This window comes from Poecilia mexicana, unplaced genomic scaffold, assembly GCF_051168715.1.
Source record: "Poecilia mexicana isolate PSO_F unplaced genomic scaffold, ASM5116871v1 scaffold_2, whole genome shotgun sequence".
Taxonomy (NCBI): domain Eukaryota; kingdom Metazoa; phylum Chordata; class Actinopteri; order Cyprinodontiformes; family Poeciliidae; genus Poecilia; species Poecilia mexicana.
Window position 1 is genome coordinate 12,604,192 of NW_028263371.1, and position 16,821 is coordinate 12,621,012.

General features: G+C 39.3%; 1 protein-coding gene across 2 annotated transcripts; it reads left to right on the forward strand.

Moving 5' to 3' along the window:
• The first annotated feature begins 514 nt into the window (after positions 1-514).
• Positions 515-14,269, forward strand: sec22a (SEC22 homolog A, vesicle trafficking protein). Of its 2 annotated transcripts, none has more exons than XM_015000372.2 (7): positions 515-658; positions 1,880-2,090; positions 6,266-6,429; positions 7,706-7,885; positions 9,214-9,332; positions 10,702-10,767; positions 11,054-14,269. In XM_015000372.2, the coding sequence occupies exons 2-7, from the start codon at positions 1,909-1,911 to the stop codon at positions 11,252-11,254; spliced, it is 912 nt and encodes a 303-aa protein (XP_014855858.2). In that variant the 5' UTR covers positions 515-658; positions 1,880-1,908; the 3' UTR covers positions 11,255-14,269. The 2 variants fall into 2 exon arrangements, with proteins under 2 accessions (XP_014855858.2, XP_014855859.2); XM_015000373.2 differs by lacking the exon at positions 515-658 and adding an exon at positions 875-1,398.
• The last annotated feature ends 2,552 nt before the right edge of the window (positions 14,270-16,821 follow it).

Sequence of the window (16,821 nt, forward strand, 5' to 3'; positions counted from 1 at the left end):
TATACCTTTCCTTAATTCTAAATATTCTAAATTCCTTCAAGGCATCATTTTATGCTGTTGCTGTCAACGCCGTCCTGTCTGGTCACTGATAAAAATATATGTTTTTACCTAAAACTGGTTCCATGTACCGATTCACAGCTTTCTTAAATTGCTTAAATATCACTGTCTCAGTTTTTCCCTCTATTTGACTTTATGCTGTTAAAAGATAGTTATGAGGATTCCCTCTTAAGAGTTACAAAGTTCAGTTTTCTAGGTTCCTATAGCTGCCTGCTTTAATGTGGATTTCTCCCAAATAACATATTTAAGGCTTTGCAGCTCAGGTATGCAGGATTCGTCTCTCAAATGGAAGTTGTTGCTTAAACTGAAGGTTTAGATTCCCCTCTTCCATTTTTATATTGAAAACAAATTAACGAATTTGAGCTACTTAAAATTCATCATTATATTATTTAACGCATTTCAAAAATGATTTCATTGCATTTTATTTTGCGTGTCTTTGGCTTACTACTTTTTTTTTTTACCCACAATGCAAAGCGAAGCAGCCACGTAAACGATAACATCCTCACGTCGCTGCCTGCTAGCTACCTCTGCTTCCTGTGTGTGTAATATGCCCATTGCAGCCTATTCTACATAACTACATGATGCAAAACTTCTTCAACAGGTACAGTTTTTGTCAAATAGCTCTGTTAGTTTCTCTGAGATGTGAATTCATTTTACTTTGAGGCTACAGCAAACCAAAGTAGCTGAATGTTAGCTCCCGGGCTAGCCGATTCTGCTAATGTTGTTAGCTCCCTTGCTGGCTGCTTTGGTCTCTGCGGTTCAGGACTTAACCACCTTCCGTTTTCTTGCAGCCTGAGTTGATATTTTAGAATAAATGAAACTGTTTTAGTGCTTTTAATCGGTCAGTTACTCGGGTATTTGATTTATAGCACTGTTATGTCCGCATAAGTCCAATGAAGATACAGTTCATTTAATGTAATTGGATTTTAGCGTTAGCTAACCTTGCTTTGATTCTACTAGCCACTACAGAGTCTCTTTTTGTTGAACTCAAACGTAACTTTGAATTGCAGAAAAGGGAGGTTTAATGTTTAATTCACCGAGAACGCATGCAGTCAGTGTTTCACATGACTTCCTGTCAGCGTGCTTTCATTCAATCGTGGAGCTCTCCGTGGTTCTGACGCAAGGGACTACCCCACCTCCAGGTTTTGGTTTTAAATTGCATTAAAATGAGTACTACACTTTAAATGAGCTACAAAAGGATAACTGAACAGCATATTAGTTGAAATCACTCCTGAGCTAGCTGTGGGGTTAGAGTAGATAAATAAAAAAAAAGGTCCTATTTTAGGGTATTATCCTGTTGTCGCTAACGAGTATTTTTAACACCAACGGATGATAATAAAGGTAAGTAACCACAGGTGTGTGATTTGGCATTTGTCGTCTGTCGGAACACATATACTCTCGATAGTTTTTAAAAAGTTTAACCTGTAGTGTGCTATATTTCAACTAAAATTTGCCCAACGCCCTCAGCTGGAACAATGTACAAGCTAGTAGCATTTTTGTAGTAAAAAAAAGAAAAACGTCAAACAATAACAAATTTAAATCTTTTAACATAACTGATATTACAAATGCCTTCACAAAATTAAAAATTCCAACAGTCACGGTGTGATATTGATTATTAATATTGTACAGCTATATTGATTACTATTCAAGAAGAAAATAGCCTTCACCTCACCCCATTTAAGATGATATTTGTATAATTGTGTACCACTCAGCAGGGTTTCCTAATATTTCTTGGTTGTTTATGAAGAATAGGTCGGTCATTAATTGCCTTTTTGAAGATTATTACTATGAATTTTACTCCCCGTTTTACCTCCGTTTACAGCAAATCAGTGGGACAACCTCATCTGTAAAATGTCGATGGTGTTGTTTGCCTCTGTGGTTCGCGTCGCGGACGGCCTGCCTCTCTCAGCATCCACCGACTACGAACAGGAGAAAGACCTCCAGGAGACGAAGAGGCATCTTAAGGGTCTCTCCAAGAAGCTCAACCAGTTCCCTGACCGCTGCACACTCAAGTCCGGACCGTACAATGTGAAGTACGTCCTGTTCTGTAGCATTTCTTTAAATGATATTACATCTAAGAGGTAACATGTGCTTTTGTTTTTATTGTCAACTTTCAATAAGTAGGTCAGAAAACATTATGCAGTCAGTTTGCGAGTCTATAAAGTTCGATATGAAACAGCAGTTTTGATCATTCAGTTTCATCTTTAGGAACTGTGACAGTTTTCCTACTTCTTTCTTGTTTTTCTTTTTTAAACGTTTTTATTGAATGGTACCGTCTAATGTGTGTAAATCTAAAGCCAGGGCGCCCTTTAGGCTTTCTGTTTCAAAGCATTAATTCTGAAAGCCCAGCTGGTGCTCTTGGGAAAGCCTTTTAAATGCTTTTAAGCGGTGTTTGTTCGGCGCCAATTAGCAATGATAAGAAACAGGACATGACCTTAAGGGGAATGAGACAGTTACACCTTTCAGCAGCAAGAGCTTCCCTTTGATTAGACCGTCTTTAATTTATTTAAGCCTGAAGCATATGATGACTGAAGTGAAGGTCAGAATGACGCTTAGTTGTTAGAGATCACATCTTAGCCTTTTTTTTTGTGATGTTCACGACCATTCAGACGCTTTCATGTGACATTTGATGCATTAAAATCTCTAGAGTCTTAAAGCTAAATTAATTGTTTTTATGTGTTAACTATATTAGAACATAATAGAGATCTGACAGGATTAAAGGATACCCTGGTATTCCATCATAAATTTCTTTAAACTCTCTAATAAGTTCACTTATGCAGGCTCGTCTGGTGCGAAAGCTTTGCAGATTTCACTAGTTATACAAAGGCTTTTGCTTGGCTTCTTGCTTTTTAGATTTACTGAGCCAGATGTTATTGATTTTTATTATGATTACATTAGTGAAGGTGATATATGCCATCTGTCCAAAGACATTTGGGATATTGAATGGTGATGCACCAGCTAACGCTGAGCATTAATGTTTGACTGGCTTCCAAAGCTGGAAAAGCCCAAATCTTGATTCATGAACAGTAGCCGTGTCACAGATCAGTCATAAAGCAAATGCATGTCGGTTTGCATTTTTACTGCAGCGTTATTATTGAGGCCGCCACCTCTTTTCATAAACTAGCAGGTATTGATGGGGGGGGGGGGAAATATAGCTAGCACATGTGGGTAAGGGCTTATTGTGTTGATAACTGTGAATCTATAGTTGATGCAAAGATGGTAAGTTTACTGATCTATTTAAATCAGTGAATGACGCAGAGTAAGGAGTACTAGCATTGAGTTCTGTTCACAAAGTACATTTTGGGAGGGATAAAGAGTCTTTATGAAACTAAAGACTGCTGAATCTATTGACAGAATGGAGGAGCGAGTAAGAAAGCTTTGCTGTTTATGTCCCTGTGAAGCTTTTCCTGGCTGCCTTCCCTCCATTTTCTTTTTGGCTTTGTTCTGGCTAATTCCAATTATTTACTTTTTATTTTTTTTCTACTGTGACACATGAGAGAAAACACATGCTGCAGGTCCTTAAATGGAGGCAGTCGTTTTGAATCCAGCAGAAAATGAACTAAGTACAAAATAACCTTTAGCTATGCATCAGAGCATTATGTCCCTTAATTTATCCGACTTTGCTAAACCTTTAAAAACATTAAAATGCGTCCCAAGTTCATGGACTGAACATAGTACGCATTGATGCATTTAAGGGCAAAACGTCTTTTTCAGTTTTTAACCTGCTGATCAGGAGAAAATTGTTGCATACGAGTGATTTTTTTCAAGTAGCCAACAGTTACCTAATTATCCATGGTGGTCTACTTTAGTACTAGAGTTGCATTGGGAAAACAAACAGCTACCGTTTCCTCAAAAGATATTAAGTATTTGATTGTTGATTTTAAATTATGATCTTATCCCAGCAGAAAGGTTTTAGTTAGAGGGAGCTTTAGTGATCATTAAGCGCTGTTTGTTTAGGAAGTCTATCAATTGTTTGATCCCTGGGAAATAAAGAGTAATGATGTTACTTTACCCCGACTCTGACAGGCTCCCAGCCTGTCTAAATATGTTCGTTACCATAACATGCTGAAAGCTCAAATGGAGAGAAAAGCTTATTTGTTGCCTTCTACTAAGTCTCCCTGTTATATGATAAAAGTCTCACTCCACTCGGTAAAGTTTTCCACTTTGATGACTGTTGCTGTCAGTGCACCCTCATAGCACACATGCTGGTGAAGTGGCTGATTTTTAACTCCCCTACTGGGAGTTTCACCACTGAAAACTGTACAATTATTTGGTCACTTGCCGATTTCCTGGTGCATCTCTTGTTTACAGACAAATCAGTATATTAGACGGTCATGAAAACACAATAAGTTACTCACTTTGGGATTCACTTCACGCTCACACTGAACTAAGCAACAAGCTACCGTATTTTCCGCACTATAAGACGCACCTAAAAACCTTCAATTTCCTCAAAAGCCGACAGTGCGCCTTATAATCCGGTGCGCCTTATATATGGACCAATATTGAGCCACAACAGGTCCAGCAACGGACCTTACCACAGGGGCCGCGTTTCATTGGCTAATGCCCATTTTAGGTCACAGTGCAGCTACCACGTGCGTGACCGTCTCACTAACACAAGCTACAGTAGTAAACATATGCTAATGTACATTGTGGACCATCAAAACCATGAATGCCGACTTACCCAGCCTTGCAAGAACAATAGGCATCAGTGATCTTGTCCACAGCTATATTTATGCTGAGGGTGTGAGGATCTGCTGTTTTCCTCATCTATCGGTAGCTTTTAGCTGTGACGCGCACAATGTTGGAGGCATCCAGTGGCTCAAACACCTTGATGTCGTCCAAAAAAGATGACATGAACTTGTTGGTTCCCCTGTCCATTGTCGTGGCTGATATGTTGTGAAAATCCGGCAGAAATGCTACGCTAATTAACTCAGATTGAAATGAAAGACGTCATGTTTACACAGACATGCAGTAGGCTGCTTACGTAGTTGGTCCACTACGGTAAGCAGCCGCCAACTTCTTTTTCCCCCGTAGAAGAAGTAGTGCGCGGTGCATGCTGGGATAGTTGTCAGAACACTGGTTTCTTAATAAAGTTTGATAATACATTTAAAGGGGGGGAGGGGCAGGGGAAGAGAGACAGAGACTGCAGCGGCAGCGTGTCGGTTGGTCTGTGTTACCCAGAAAGCAGTTGGGCATAATATCGCAACACCAACACCGTGAGTGAAACAACGACTGGGCCAGCCTACTATATAAAGTACTCGGGGACCATTTCTTTATTAATGTGGATGTGTAATAATAGAGTATGAAGCGTCTATTCTATGCGCCTTATAATGCGGTGCGCCTAATGTATGAAAAAAGTCCTAAAATAGGCCATTCATTGAAGGTGCGCCTTATAATCCGGTGCGCCTTATAGTGCGGAAAATACGGTACATTTAATTTTACAGCTCTGGATTCCCATTTAAATTTGTTTCTCTAAATTCTTTTGGTGCCGGGTTCACATTGTGCGATTACTGGGGATCCTGTCAAGCAACTCTTCAGTCCATTTGTGTGCCGATTTCCCTCTGACCCAATCAAAGATGGACAACAAACATCAAGTGCTGGCAGAAGTGTTTTTGGAAAGTCAGCGAGCCTGCTGCTGACCTGCTAGCAACGACCAAAGCTTCTGTTTCTTTTTCCAGCTCTAATAATTAGCGCATTGACACCAGTAACTTGTTGTCTCTCTTTATTGATTATTGTTTTTTCTGTCAGATTGGTCTGATACAGTCCTGCAGATTCACCTCTTACGTTTGTAGATATTTAACTGTTTAATGTTTCACGTCTTCGCTCAGAGCACAAATGAGAGCAGAGACGTTTAGATAATGCAAGTCCTGTTTTTTAATCAGGGAAATGTAATCTGCTCATCGTATGAAGTAACACTTCCGGGCTGATGGGTATTGTGTCTGAACAGGTGCATGTGAATGTTAATGTGGTTATTAAGTTTAATTAGCTGTGAAAGCGTGATCCTATTTCTTTACCTTTACAGCAGTGTAGTGTACTTTAAACTGTTTGCACTGCGATTAGAGCGTTAACCAGCAGAATCATTACTGCTGTTATGTTACCCTCTTGTAATTTGTCGTCCTCGTTATTTCTCCGGGGTTTCTGACCTGAGCAAAAAGGCAGGATCTCGCGTTAAAATCAGGATTTTCTGCTCTTCTTTCTGCGTTTTTAGCTTCATATACTCGCTGGGTGTTGGATACCTGATGGTCTGCACTGGAAATTACCCCAATGTGCTGGCCTTCTGCTTCCTGGACGAGCTGCAGAAAGAGTTCATCATCACTTACGACTCCAAACGCATCAGCAGCGCCGTGCGGCCGTACTCCTTCATCGAATTCGGTAAGACTCTTTTGGATTTTGTGAGTAATGCGCTTCGCACTGTCATTATCTGGGTAACAAGACACAGTGCCAGCCACGTTTATTAGCAACGCTGCTGAAGATGTGTGAAAAACCTTAAAGCAATCTAAGGTTTTATTGCAACGGTGTGATTTCACTGTGAAAAAAAAACATGCTTTTAATTTGAGTACATTTATTTAGTGATGAGAAAAACAATTTCTGGAACTCATGTTTTCAGAACATTGTACAACCTGCCATTTTCCAACAAAGTAGCTCTTGGTTTAACATTTCACAAAGTGGAAGCAGACCAATGAAAGCTGGTCAATAGGATCCTGGTCTGGATGCTGACTTGACCATGGAAGATGTTTGATTTTTAACGAAGGTTTTAAATAATTATGCTGGCGACCCGGTGGCACACAATCTTATTAGTGGAAATTATTAGATTTTATTTAAACTCTCCTGGAACTTCAAAAAGTCAATGACACTTTGCAGTCCAACAAGGTTTCCAGAGTTTTTGGAGGAGAAAGTGACAGATGCTTTATTGTTCCTAATAGTGGACATTAGGTGCTAGACGTGAACATTTATTGTATCGTTTATCACTAAATATGGTGATAAAACCTCATCAACCAGCATAAAAAAACAACAATTAACTTAGCTTTATCGCAGTGTATTTGCCTCAGTAATGACAAACAATTGGATAAATTGCCCATTCACCGTAGAAAGACGGATTTTGGTCTTTGTCCAGCCCAGAGACCAAGTCATGGTTCACCTCAGGGAAACAGAAAGACATGGATTGATTAGAAATTCTTGACACTTTGTGCAACTTAAATAAAAAAAGGAAAGTCATTAAAACAGAGCTACAGTTATGTTTCTTTTAGAGACTATAATTATGCCACCGGTGATTTCATTAAAAATAACAATTTCTTCTCACCATCTGTTCTCCCCCCACTACACTCATTTATTGTTCTGAAACTAAAGCTTGTATTTTAGCTATTTGGTGAGACGTGCCGTTGCCATAAAAGGTGGATCCGTTTTATTACAAACATCCCTCTGTCTGCACTCTGCAGAGGAAACAAGTAAAATCTGAGATGCATGCTGAGACTGAAGATGTTTCTCTGCTGCAAAGATGTTTACTCCTTTCAAAGACGCCGCAGCTTCAGCTTCCTTGTGTTTACGCCAAACAGTGTCCTTATCTCTTATACGCCGAGTGTTTATCACCCGTTATTTTGCTCCCCGCGGTACTAACCGCCTTGTTGTTGTGCTGACTGTCATCCCCCAGACACCTTCATCCAGAAGACCAAGCAGCGCTACAACAGTCCTCGCTCCCTGTCCACCAAGATCAACCTGGCTGACATGCAGACAGAGATCAAGCTGCGCCCGCCCTATCAGCTTTCCCCAGAGGACCTTCAGGCTATCAATGGATTCTCGGTGCAAGCCGCTTCTAAATACAAGGGCATAGGTAGGACTCGAGCTGCCACCGCGCACAAAAAAGCCCTGTTAACATATGCGCCTTGTGCCTGGAAATTTCCATTCACATTCAGTGAAGGTTGAGTGGAAAAACATCACATAAAATAACGCTAATACCTGCAACGTTCAAGAGTGTGTGCTGATAAGAGCTGGTGCATTTTGCTGACATGCATTTTGCTTTGCTTGCTCAAAAAATACGGGGTCTTGTGTGTCAACCCGAATGCACCTCCAGTTTGCTCTTTCTTGATAAGTACAAGTCTGGTGCCTTTCAGAAGTATTCACACCGTTTTAACTTCTCCATGACTTTCTCCCGTCTGCTGTGAAGATTTAATTACAGACAGCTGTGGTCTGTTTCCTAATGAGTAGACCTGTCAAGATAACAAATCCACCTAGATGATAAAGTGTCCCAGTAGCTATTGCGATAACCAATAATATTGTTGTTTTGAGACCTTTTATGGTCAGTAATATGTTGATAATGGAATAAAAATACAAGTTCGCCCTGTGAAAGACTAATAAACTTTCATTTTGCAAAGAACACTTAACACTGGAGCTGGAAGATGTTTTAACTATTCAAAGTAAAACACAAGAACCAAAGACGACAAATAAAAACGCAACCGAAGCCATAAATTAAATGAATTATAAAGTTTGTGTAAATAAAATTGCCCATTAAGCAACATTAATAATCAGAATAATTTAATTCATCATGTGATTAATTAGTTTCTTATTGCAGCAGGTTTACCATGAAGTCATTTCTGAGTGTTTTCATAAGCAAAGGATTTAGTTTTGGGGTACCAGAGTACATTGGGGTTCAGTATGTATGCATGCAATACTTCTTAAACTTCAAATTTCTCAAATATCGTGTTACTCCATTAGTTGTTTTGCCTGTATGCACGTTTGATGTTGTATTATTTTAACAGGAACAAGAGCTGAGGTAAATGTTTCATGTCTAGTTATCTCATTTTCTCTGTGGAACAGTTCAGTTTTCAATTTTAGACACTTCAAATCCTGCTGAAACTCCACTTTTCTAATCGTTTGTGTTTTGTTTTTACTACTCATCTGTTGACTTGGAGCCGTTTTGTTCCTAAAATGATGATTCTGAGCATTTCTCTCCTGGAGGATGAAGTTCTCAGACGAGACGTATTTCCCTGCATTACAACGTCCTAAACTTTTTGTCAATTCAAACACCTTTTGGCTTCAATATGGTGGCGTGCCCTTATCCTGCTTGCAGAGTGTTTCCAACACGACAGATGATTACTTTGCATGAAATGAAACGAATCCAAGCAGTTACAGTGCGTGATGCTTGTCTATTTTTTCTCCCAGCCCCCACACAGATGTTGGAGCCGGCGACGCTCCCTGGCATTGTGTCCTGTGTGCTCAGCGTCCTCTGTGGAGGCCTGAACCTGCTGAGAGGCGTCCATGCTATAGAGAGCATACTACAGGTCAGGACTTACTGCAGGGACATTTGGACACTTGGTACAAAAACTTAATCAAAGAATCTTCAGATTACTTGTTTATAAAGTCTTTATAGCCATGTCTTCTCTGTTGCTTTAGATTAACAATCGCTGCATATTCTACTCTTACTCTAAGGAGTAATATTTTGCTCATCATTTAATTGTGCCGACTGTCATGCAGTTTCTTGTATCACTATAATCCTGTCTGTAGAATTGCACAGTGGGTAAATTAATGTGGGGAAATTTTTTGTCATGCTGCGTAATTGGTTATCATCTACATGTAATCAATAGGAAAAAAAGAGGTTTTTAGCCCATGAGAGGTGGATTCTACAATTCCTTCTACATTTAGTGAGAGTTACATCCTGAGCAGTTCACTGAAAAACCTCTTTCAGAAGGGAAAAGCGTAAAGAAAGCTGCAATAATGTGGTTCTGTGGGCGTCTGCAACCTTAATCTGATCATTTATTGATTTAATTTCACTGTTTATTCTTCTTTGGTAGAACTTTTTTCAGCAACCCACTTTTAAGTCCCAAATTCTCCAGATCTATCTTATCATGAGGACATCTGGCCTTTTCAGATCTTCATTTTTTATGGTGAAGTTACTTCATTTTTATTTAGATGTATGGTTGGGCCGACTGAGATGCTGGAAGTTAAGATTTCTCTTCAGGTTATGGCAGAAATTGTGTTTTGGAACTGACAGAGAAAAAGTGAGGGGGCAAAGTAATGCCACAGCATAATGCTGCCACTCCCGTGTTGGTACGGTGTTCTTCATAGACTAAACATATGTTTTCAAATTGTCCTGAAAGGTTATTTTGTTCCAACAGATCATAAAACATTCCTGGGTGCTTTTGTCAAGATCCAGTGTTTTCTTTGCAAGCAAATGATTCTGTTTTGAAACACTACTCCTTAGTTCAGATACATTTTGAGCAGTGGGTATTATTGTCACAACCAAGACATTTCAGAAATTCCTGCAGCTCCCTGACTGCTTTAGTTTTTTTCTTTTTGTTTTTTATCAAACATCCAGTTTTTCTAATTCCCCCGTATTTTCTACTCTTACCAGTAACTCTGTTTAATCTTTATGACCCTCTTGAAACTCTCTGAAGATAATGTGCTTATTGCAACAGTTTATATTCTTCAGTTTTGTAGAGCAAATATAAAAGGTGTAAAAAGTTTCCAGATGCCTTACGACGTTTTATCAAAATTCCTGTCCCCCCATCTGAGCTTGCGATTAAAGTCAGTCGCATCATGTTCTGTAGATACTAAAATGAATTTAAAGGGAACCAATAAACCATTTCTTGCCTCATAAAGAGCATGCATGCTAAAATGATCCCGGCCTCTGTCCATCTCCTCCCTTTGCAGAATGATGACGAGGACTTTAATTATGTGATTGCCTTCTTCCTCGGCACGGCGGCCTGTCTGTATCAGGTAAGTGATCGTCTGCGGTAAGAGCAGCCCATCGCCAGCCGGCTGACTAACAGCCCTGCACTTTACGGCTCAGCAGCTTGTCAGTTAGACAAACATTCGCTGAAGCTCAGTGGCTTTCAGGCCAATGCCTCCTCTATAAAACATTTTCATCAGCTCCTTTTGTGCGGCAAAATGGAAGCGCACAATTTAGTCGACAGATCAGAGCCGTCACATAGGATTTGTTGTCGAAGACGCGTCGGCGGCCAGTTTGTTCGGCATTAATTCGATGTGATCCCGTTTCTTTCAGTGCTACCTGTTTGCCTACTTCTCCATCTGGAGGAACAGCAAGTCCTTCTTGGCGTTTGCGCTCATCTGTCTGTCCAACATGTATCTGTATGAACTGAGGAACATTTGGCAGATCCTCTTCCATGTAGCCGTGGGGGCCTTCATGACCCTGCAAATCAGACTGAGGCAGCCGCTGGGCAAAGCGCCAGACTACAATGTTTGACAAAGAACAAAAAAAAACTAACGCGCTGTAAGTCAGGTGCCCCAACGGTGGTCCGTCGGACACACTGGAAGCAAAAACAAGCCTTCCTGATTCAGAGGAGGAAGAGGAGGGGCTGAGCATTTCACCGGAGCGTAAATGGATCTGCCTCCGTTTGGATTTGGAAAGGAAAGTCTGCTGCGGCCCGACTGCTTCATGGATTTTATTGGATTGATTTTGGAAGCTGCCTCCTTTCCTTTATTGCGTGATGATGATTTATGGACTTCTTCTGCACAGCTCTGATTTAGGTCACTGCCTGTTTGCAGGATGGCTGCAAACCCCATGCACTTGAAAAGGTTTTCTTTTACTGCATCCAACAGGAAAAGAAAATCCTAATAAATGTATGTATGATTTCATCAATTAAAGTGAAGTACCTTTCAGAAAGCATTGAAACTGAACTCAACCTTTTCCCCCGTATCTTCTTGTTAAACTAGCTCACATGTCAGCCATGAGGTTTGTTAAATGAATCCTGAAATGAATAACCTGAAACTACATTTACCCACCAGCAGATATTTAATTGTCTTTATAAGTGGAGTATCTTGCACGTCTCCCTGGTTCAGCACACCTCATTGAATTAAATTGGTCCAATTCTTGTTTCTGCAGAGCTTGTTGACGATTTCAGCCATTTAAATCAGATGTGTTGGAGCAGGGAAACGTCTAAAATATGTCGGATACCGCTATCTGTTTGATTGAAATTGGACTCGATTACATTTTTAATATAAAATCAGGGTTTTTGCCGTATCCCAGCTTTTCTCTCCTCTGCTTTAAACTCTCTCGAAGCAGCAGCACCGGTTGCTGATTGTGCTTTATTTTTGACTGTGTGGGGCAGAAATTTGACTCATTTTCCCATAAATGCATTAGTCAGCAGCTCTGTGCTTTAGAGGCATGCAGTTGGATCACAGAACCAAATGGACAACATGTGTCGGGAGTTTCTGAGGTCTGTTGTGATATTCACCCAGGTGGTTAAGATGCATCAGGACTTTTTAAACACAACCAGCCTCAGCACGCCCTTCAATTCTGTTCATTTCTGTTTAGAGGCTAAATGTTAGCTGGTTGTATTAAACACCTGCCTCCTGTTCCATGTTGGGAACTTTAAGCTGATTGTAAATAACATGACTGCAGATTGAAGGGATAATCTGAACTTGGCTTGAATAATTCAAAATTCCGTTAAATTTTACAGAAAATCAGAAAAAATGTGCAATAATACAAAAATATGTACAATTTGCAACGTTTTAAAGCCATTTTAATCAGGGCATTTTGTATTTAATATTGTTTAGGTTTTGTTTACGTCAGTGTTTTTGCCACTTTGTTGGCCTCCATCTTGTTTTAAATTAGTTTTCTTTTTGACAAACGCCTTCATAGGATTGTATCACAAAATGCTTTATTACTGATGCTTTGCAAGCAGGTGATGATATTGTCAACATGACCTACATCAAAGCTCAAAAGAAGCTCTGCAGTCTGGCTACAGATTGAAGCCTCGTCTTTCTTTTCTTTGATACCGTTTCCTCCTTTTTCTTTCCAGCTCATATTCAAAGTTATTTGGAAGTGGAGTCAGGAGAAACGAGACGGATATTAACTAACCCATAAAAACTTGAGTTTTCGAGCACAGACGCCAGAGTGTATACCTCTATCTCATTGTAATGATTTCTACATACCAGTCCACATGCATACAGTTTTTAAGCTTTAAAAACTTTGACAATTAGGTGGAGGATGTGGTAGAATTTGCATTGTGTTGCCAGTGTGTATTTATTTCATTCGTAGGAGTATATGTGGCAAGAAAGTGAAGAAGAAATCAGAAAACAACTCTTTAGACTACAAGAGATTAAATTAGGATAAAACAAAGAAAAGTTTTTTACTTTGATACCAAGAGGTAACAGCCTGAAAACAAGCAGAGAAAGTCAACAGTCTGAATTTCTTTTTCTTTTTTTTACCTTTCGTTCATGTTCTACCTACTCACATCTATGCTTTCTTTTAAACCCAGTGCTGGTATTTCTTCAGCTGTAGAAATGTCCATTTTTGGTCTTGAGGTGAAACTATGCAACGCTGCCTTCCTGTTTGAGTCACTCAGACTTTAATTTATTCACTAATCAGGGGTAAAACAGTCGTATCTTTTTTTGTGGTTGTTGTCTTTTGCAAGAGCTCATTATTTATTCAATGATTGATTTCGGTGCAAGATGTAATCATTTATGAAATTCATGTTTTTTCATTCAGACGTGTATAAATGTCTTCTTGTGACAACATAAAGCTCCTGTCGGCTCAGACGATCAGCAGTCGCATCCTTCCTCGCCTACACAGCCTCGAGCGTATGCCAGTGTCACAATGACTGTGTGAATAAACACATCCGTGTTGCCAACAGCAAAGATGCATCACTGTTTTCTTTACCTCCTACTGAGTTCTTTAGTTCAGCCATCTTTTTTTCTGCTACTTGGACTTTTACGCTGCTTTCACGCAGCTTATATGCACCGTTTAACATTTATTTGGGCAGCGTTGGTTTCTTTGCTCTCTGAACTTTTACATTCTTATTGAGACCAAAGATGTGTGCAGAGGAAGGTGGAAAGGAAAGCAAACAGTTTTAAGTCTTGCAGCTCCACGCACATCTGGCGTCAGAAGTTAACAAGTCGTTCTCATGCGACCCATTACTGCAGTCTGACTTTTACTCCGCTTTTCCAGCAGCGACCACACCTACATGACCTCATGCCGGCTCTCGCACTTCATGGCTCGGGCGTTCTGGGAGCCGAGCTGAGTCTTGCGTCACCAACTCGACATCCTGCATCTTTGCAGTTACAGTAAATATGTTGTGTGGGCGGTTTTGTCAGGGATTTGAGATTCGGGGAATTATCGACCAGATTTGTTTGTGGATGGAAAATGAAAGAGCGTTTGAAGATGTCATCACCAGGAAAAGATTCAAAATAAACCATTGAATGTAACTTGTATAATAAATTTGTCGTTTTTATTAATAAATGTAAACATGAAATAAAATTACACTTGTCTGCTTTTGGAGTGATATTAGACTGTCTACCTTCAGATGTTGAGAGAGCAAACAGTTTTAGAAAGAGGCAGCAGCACCTTTTACATCTGTTGTTCCCAAACAGCAAACGTGAAAATTAAGTCGCGTTTCAGAAATCAAACTAAACAAAAGACAGTGGTAATGCTAAAAAATATATATGCTAATCAATGGTTTATTACTCATGGGTTATAGCGATTATCGATTCTGTTTGTGCTGCCCTCATACTGCTGCATAATCGATGGACAAACATGGAAATCACAAATTTAAGAAATCGGTGTAACATTTTGGGCAGCAGTAATGTCTGTCCACCAGCCTGGGCGCGGTCTCCATGACAACCTATTCTTTGTGCAAGCCGTGTTTCTGAGAACTTCAAACTGAACGATGGAACCAAAAATAAACACATTTTCTGGTGCAAGAGGCTGCTGGGGTCGTCCACTCAGCGATTCCCAAGCAGATCCTGATTTTCTTTCTTGTCAAAAGGGAGTTGGTGCTTTCTACTGTCGCCACATACATGACAAGCTGCTGACAGCTGAGCTTCCCACGGTAACGTGTTACCAGTTGGGATTATTACTGTCACTGTTACAGCTGCTATTGGTTTGAAATGTACGTTGTTGAATTTCAATCTTGTCTGCATGAGTGTCTTCCACTGGATTGATTTCAACACATGTTGTCTGGACATGTTATGAATCTGCGCTGTATAAATGAAATGCACTCTTGCACCAAACAAGCTGGGAAAATTATTTTAGACCTGAAAATAAATATCAGTGCCTTAAATACAATTGTTCATAGAGACTGATTTGCTATGATGGAAAACGCATATAAGGACTTACTTTAGCTAAACTTTTACAGTGATGGATGCTAGGAGTGATGGGTGCAGATAATTTTTTACCTAAGAATTAACAAGGCTATGGAGAAACTGGAAGAGGTGCGTTTATTTTTCTCAAAGCCTTTTGAGTAACTTTCTTTAGTCGACATCAAGACTGAGTTCATATCTTAAGTTTCTGCTCTGCCAGTGCTTAAAATTGTTTTGCGCCTAATTAGCTGCTTTCAAATTACACTTCCTAACGGGCAACAGCAAGCTACATCTGTAGCTTGTTGTTCCCTGTTCCTAAAATCTTGTGGTAATCTTACAAGATTTAGAGACTCCACATGACGCATAAGGAATTGTTGTAATTGCTGTTTGTTTTTTTTCCAGCAGACTCATATCTAAGATTACATATGAGGTTTTTAAAAACACTTGTGCTTTTTCTTGATTTTTAGATGTGCCGCTAACTTGAATAAGATGAGTTGTATCCTCATGTGATGAGTGATCATTTTGTGGCAAATTTCACCCAATTAGGGCAGATTTTCCTGTCCAAAAAAGGTCAACGTCATTCTGTTTAAGGATTTTGTTCTGCTTCAATCAACACCAATTAAACACTGCTGTGCTTCCTGATAAAATACAAAACCTATTTTCTACTGAACGCAAGAGGATTTCATGATCAGCTTAATAATGTTGATCAAGTACCAAACTTAATTAAGCAACTAGTGATTTGACTATAATGTAAATATAGATATTAATCCAGTTATGGATGAACCAACAGTGCTAATCAGCTCGTCTGTCTTGTTTTCCAACCGTTAATCATGAACAAAATGATGGAGCTCTGCTGCCATCTGGTGGTAGAAGTTAGGTACTTTCCATAACAGATTTTTCAATGAAAACAAATCTCTCAAACTTTGGTATGCCAACACACCAGTTTTTACACACAAGACTGAGATATCAGTAACATGCAAAATATATGGAAGAAAAAGACCGATATGTACCTGTGAAACATCTCAGCAGTTTATTTTACTGTAAAAAAAAATAAAATTGTGTCGGAACAAGACAACAAAAACAACCCATCGTTTTCTCTCTGGAGCCACTTTTGTCACAGATGCTTCATGTCAGGGTCATTGTGAGAAATCAGTAGCTGTAAAGCATTTAAGCTCAAACAAATTAAAAAAACAAAAACATGGGCTTAAATTGGCACAACATTCAGCGAGTCAAAACGGCATTTAAAAGTGTAGTGGTGTTGCAGCAGCAGTACAACAGGTTACCAAGACAATAACCACCTGGGTAGGATATTGCAGTTTAATTTTCCAGAGGCTTAAAATATTGATTTACTTATTTTATCCTACCAGTAAAGTAGAATAAAGTAAACTTTTTCTTATTGCCATTAACCAAATCATTTACATATATTTGCGCAGTAGCTGGGATGAGACTCTTAGGATCTATGATGACCTCCAATAAAGTTAAAGAAGTTTCCAATTTTCCTCTTTAAAAACCCCCCCAAAAAAACAAATTTTAATAATAATAAAAAAAAATTATAACTATAACTACGTAATATAAAATTGACTTGTCCCTGGTAAAGCAAAAATTATTTAGCATGTAATTACATTTAATTTCTAGAATTTGATACATTCACAAAAAAAACCCTGATATGGTTACGTCTGAATTTTTTAGTAGTTTTAAGTTTTTATTGTACAGAAAATTGACCGTAATAAA

Bases quoted from the DNA above. Each gene is read 5' to 3' on its own strand.
- sec22a (XM_015000372.2), top strand. From the start codon at position 1,909: ATGTCGATGGTGTTGTTTGCCTCTGTGGTTCGCGTCGCGGACGGCCTG. The intron at 2,091-6,265 runs GTACGTCCTGTT...CTGCGTTTTTAG, and splicing joins TCCGGACCGTACAATGTGAA to CTTCATATACTCGCTGGGTG. The intron at 7,886-9,213 runs GTAGGACTCGAG...TTTTTCTCCCAG, and splicing joins TTCTAAATACAAGGGCATAG to CCCCCACACAGATGTTGGAG.